At 43.8% G+C, this 3,785-nt stretch overlaps 1 protein-coding gene across 1 annotated transcript; it reads left to right on the forward strand.

Moving 5' to 3' along the window:
• The first annotated feature begins 2,135 nt into the window (after positions 1–2,135).
• LOC102822922 (olfactory receptor 1F1-like) lies at positions 2,136–3,074 on the forward strand. The gene has a single exon (XM_006873987.1). The coding sequence runs from the start codon at positions 2,136–2,138 to the stop codon at positions 3,072–3,074; it is 939 nt and encodes a 312-aa protein (XP_006874049.1).
• Positions 3,075–3,785: the final 711 nt, after the last annotated feature.

The following is a 3,785-nucleotide window of genomic DNA, read 5'->3' on the forward strand; positions in this document are numbered from 1 at the left end:
AAACGTAACTACCGAGGGGAGCCAATCATACTAAGCCCTGATTTCTCAGCAGAAGCCATGCAGGCAAGAAGGCAATGGGAAGACATTTACAAAACTATGAAGGAAAAAAAATTGTCAACCAAGAATCATATGCTCAGTAAAGTTGTCCTAAATATATGACTGTGGAATTAGGACATTTCCTGATAAACAGAAATTAAAGGAATTTGTGATAAACAGACCAACTTTACAAAAAAATGCTAAAGGGTGTTTTTTTGGGCTGAGAACCAACAGTAGCAGATAACAACCCGAGATTCCACACATGACATCTCCATTCAGAACTCAATCCAGTTTCATTTTTGATGACTTCCAGTTTTCTTAGATTCTTATTTTGACAATCCACATTCCACTTATTAATGGATGTTTGTAGCTGTTTCTTCTCATTTTGAATTGTTCCCCAACAGCATATGAAGGTCTCTAAAGATTTGCTCCATCCATGTCTTCCAGGTCATCTCTACTTTAAGGAGGCAGCTCGTCCCTAGGCAGATTTTGAGTGCCTTCCAACCTGAGGGGCACATCTTCTGGCACTCTATGAGACATGTACTACTGCTTTTCATAAGGTTTTCAGTGGCTAACCATTCATAAGTGGTCCACCTCTACTTCTTCCTAGTTTGGCGTAGTCTGAGAGCTTGCTGAAACTGTTCACTAGTATCACAACAACACACAAGTTGCACATCACACACAGTATGAAAATTGGCCAACTATTGGTAGATTTCAGACCCTGGAGCTCTTCAATCATGCCATGCTATGCTCTTACTGATGTCTTCCCATACTCTCCATTCCTTATTACAAACAGATTTTCCTTCACACGGTATGCTTTAAAGGCTTCTTGATTGGATTGGCAGTTCAGATGCTGTGAGCTCTAGAATTACCGACAACACCTGAACTTGAAAACCAATCATTAAGCTGATGCTGATGATCTGAACTGTAGGAGAAAGATAAAAAAACAAAACAGCTTTACAGGAACAACACAGCAATAAGCCAAGTTTCTAAAATTAGAAAGTACGAAGAAAATTATTTCCAAATACTTAGGCATAAGCCAAGATCAGCAAAGTAATGAGATTTGAGGTTCCAGGGGATTTTATTTGGGACTTACATCTAGCAAGATGGTTGCACCTACAAGTCCAGACTTGTTGTTGTTGTTGTTGTTAAGTACCATGGAGTCGGTTCTGACTCGTAGTGACCCTGTACAGGGTTTCCGAGGCTGTAAATCTTTACAGGAGCAGAAAGCCTCATCTTTCTTCCACGGAACAGCTGGTAGTTTCAAACTGCTGACCTTGTGGTTCGCAGCCCAATTCATAACCACTATGCTACCAGAGCTCCTTAAGTTCAGACTTAGGAGTTACATAATACTCTTTGTCATCATTATGTGTTTGGTCTAAAGGGGCTAAAGCTTAGTGGGACAATTACTCTGTTCTTGTCTCTAATGAGGCTCTCAGGGAATCTGGCCCAAATGGCCATGGAGACTCCTCTAAATTCCTGCTCTGTGACTTCCCCAAAATGTCTTTCTTGCACAGAGAGCTTAGACCATGAATCCTTGCTCCTCATTTGCTCAGGTACTGCCCATACTCCCAAGACTTTCCAATGCCCACCATCAAGGGAAGCATTGGGCAGTCATACAGAGGTGAAGAACACATGGTAGCTACAGAACCAACCTCCCTCAGGTAAGATTACGGCAGGTAAAACTTTTCAGTATTTGCTTATTAAGACATGAAGCTCTTTTAGGAACTTCGGCTCTTAAATCTTGCAGGAACAAGAACAGGAGTCCTGAATATATTAGCGGATCTTAGCTAATCAGCTGTTTTTCTTCTCTTTTTATGAGCTACCGAGGCATGAAGAAATGACTAGGAAATGTTGAAAGAGACATACACAGTCACAAACAAGAGATGACTATATCTCTCTGTGTGTTTTATGTTATGCACTATAATATCAAAAGGATGACTCAAGTGGGACCAGCATCATATAAGATGGGGAACCATAAAAGGGTGTAGGGGCTGGGGTGATAGTGACTGAGCAAATCTGATAAAGTAAGACCAAGACTGGAGGCTGACTTGTTCTATTAGTTCCTAGGTTTCTCCTCTGCATCTGGAACTAGACCCATGAGTGGGGCAAACCAGTCGTGTGTCTCTGAGTTTCTCCTTCTAGGGCTCGCCAGGCAACCCCAGCAGCGGCAGCTTTTGTTCGTGTTCTTCCTGAGCATGTCCCTGGCCACAGTCCTGGGAAACCTGCTCATCATCCTGGCCATCAGTACTGACTCCCACCTGCACACCCCCATGTACTTCTTCCTCAGCAACCTGTCCTTCGTGGATGTCTGCTTCTCCTCCACCACTGTCCCCAAGATGCTGATCAATCACATACTTGAGAGTCAGTCCATCTCCTTCTCTGGGTGTCTCATCCAGATGTATTTTTTCAGTGTGTTTGGGAACATGGACAATTTCCTCCTGGCTGTGATGGCCTATGACCGCTTTGTTGCTGTATGCCATCCCTTACACTACACAACAAAGATGACCCCTCAGCTCTGTGCCCTGTTAGTCAGTGGGCCTTGGACCATTACTAATCTGAATGCTCTTTTGCATACAATCCTGATGTCTCGACTCTCATTCTGTGCAGACAACACAATTCCCAACTTCTTCTGTGATGTGCCTCCTCTCCTGAAGCTCTCCTGCTCTGACACATACCTCAATGAGATGATGATTCTTACTGAGGGGGCCCTTACAGTCATCATCCCATTTGTTTGCATCCTGGTTTCCTATATTTGCATCACCTGTGCTGTGCTGAGAGTCCCATCCACAAAGGGAAAATGGAAAGCCTTCTCCACCTGTGGCTCCCACCTGGCTGTGGTTTCCCTCTTCTATGGCACCATCATTGCTGTGTACCTCAACCCTTCATCCTCCCACTCAGCTGAGAAAGACACCGCAGCTACTGTGTTGTACACGGTGGTGACCCCCATGCTGAACCCTTTCATCTACAGTCTGAGGAACAAGGACTTGAAAGAGGCTCTAAGAAAAGTGATCAGCAAAAAACAGTTTTCTACCTGATGAAAGCTCTTTTTCCACAAAAAGCTCTTTTTCACCAATTGAGCTTTGTTTTGTCAAAGCTACCTGATGTGGCACTGTGGATTAATGCTCTGGACTGCAAAGTTGGTTTGCAAGGTCGGTGGTTCAAGCTCACCATTTGCTGCTTTGAAACCCTATACAGCGTTGCTGTGGGTTGGAACTGACTTGATGGCACTTAACAACAACAACCTGATACAAACATATTGCTCAGGACTCACAGATATTATTACTTATCTATTAGTAGAGTAGATTTCACCTTCTTACATGTGTTTTGTGTTGGCCAACCATAAAGGCTGGGTCTCCAACTCTCTGACAAATGCATTTTGAGAATCAGGTGGGGCATAGCATTTCAGACGGGAAGCAGAGCCAGGAAGGCACTGTGGCCCTGAGCACCAGTAGGCGCATAAACACAGAATTATGGAAACCCTTCATGACTTCCTGGCTTTGGGGAGCAGATGTAGTTGGAATCACGTCTCTGAAACTAGGTAAGTAAATATTTTCGATTTCTTTTTCCCAGACCAACTCTCCTTGTTTCCTTCAGGTTTGCAGCGTCCTTCTTACCCCACCCCTTCGAGAACCAAGTCAAAGTTCACCTCCTACTCCATGAAGCCTTCCTAACTCGCTTTTTGGAACTCACAGTTCTATTTATTTATTTTTTTGGGGTGGTGGTGGTGGATTGCACACTGTGCTATA

The sequence above is a fragment of the Chrysochloris asiatica genome, unplaced genomic scaffold (assembly GCF_000296735.1).
Source record: "Chrysochloris asiatica unplaced genomic scaffold, ChrAsi1.0 scaffold00257, whole genome shotgun sequence".
NCBI classification, from domain to species: domain Eukaryota; kingdom Metazoa; phylum Chordata; class Mammalia; order Afrosoricida; family Chrysochloridae; genus Chrysochloris; species Chrysochloris asiatica.

Bases quoted from the DNA above. Each gene is read 5' to 3' on its own strand.
- LOC102822922 (XM_006873987.1), top strand. From the start codon at position 2,136: ATGAGTGGGGCAAACCAGTCGTGTGTCTCTGAGTTTCTCCTTCTAGGG.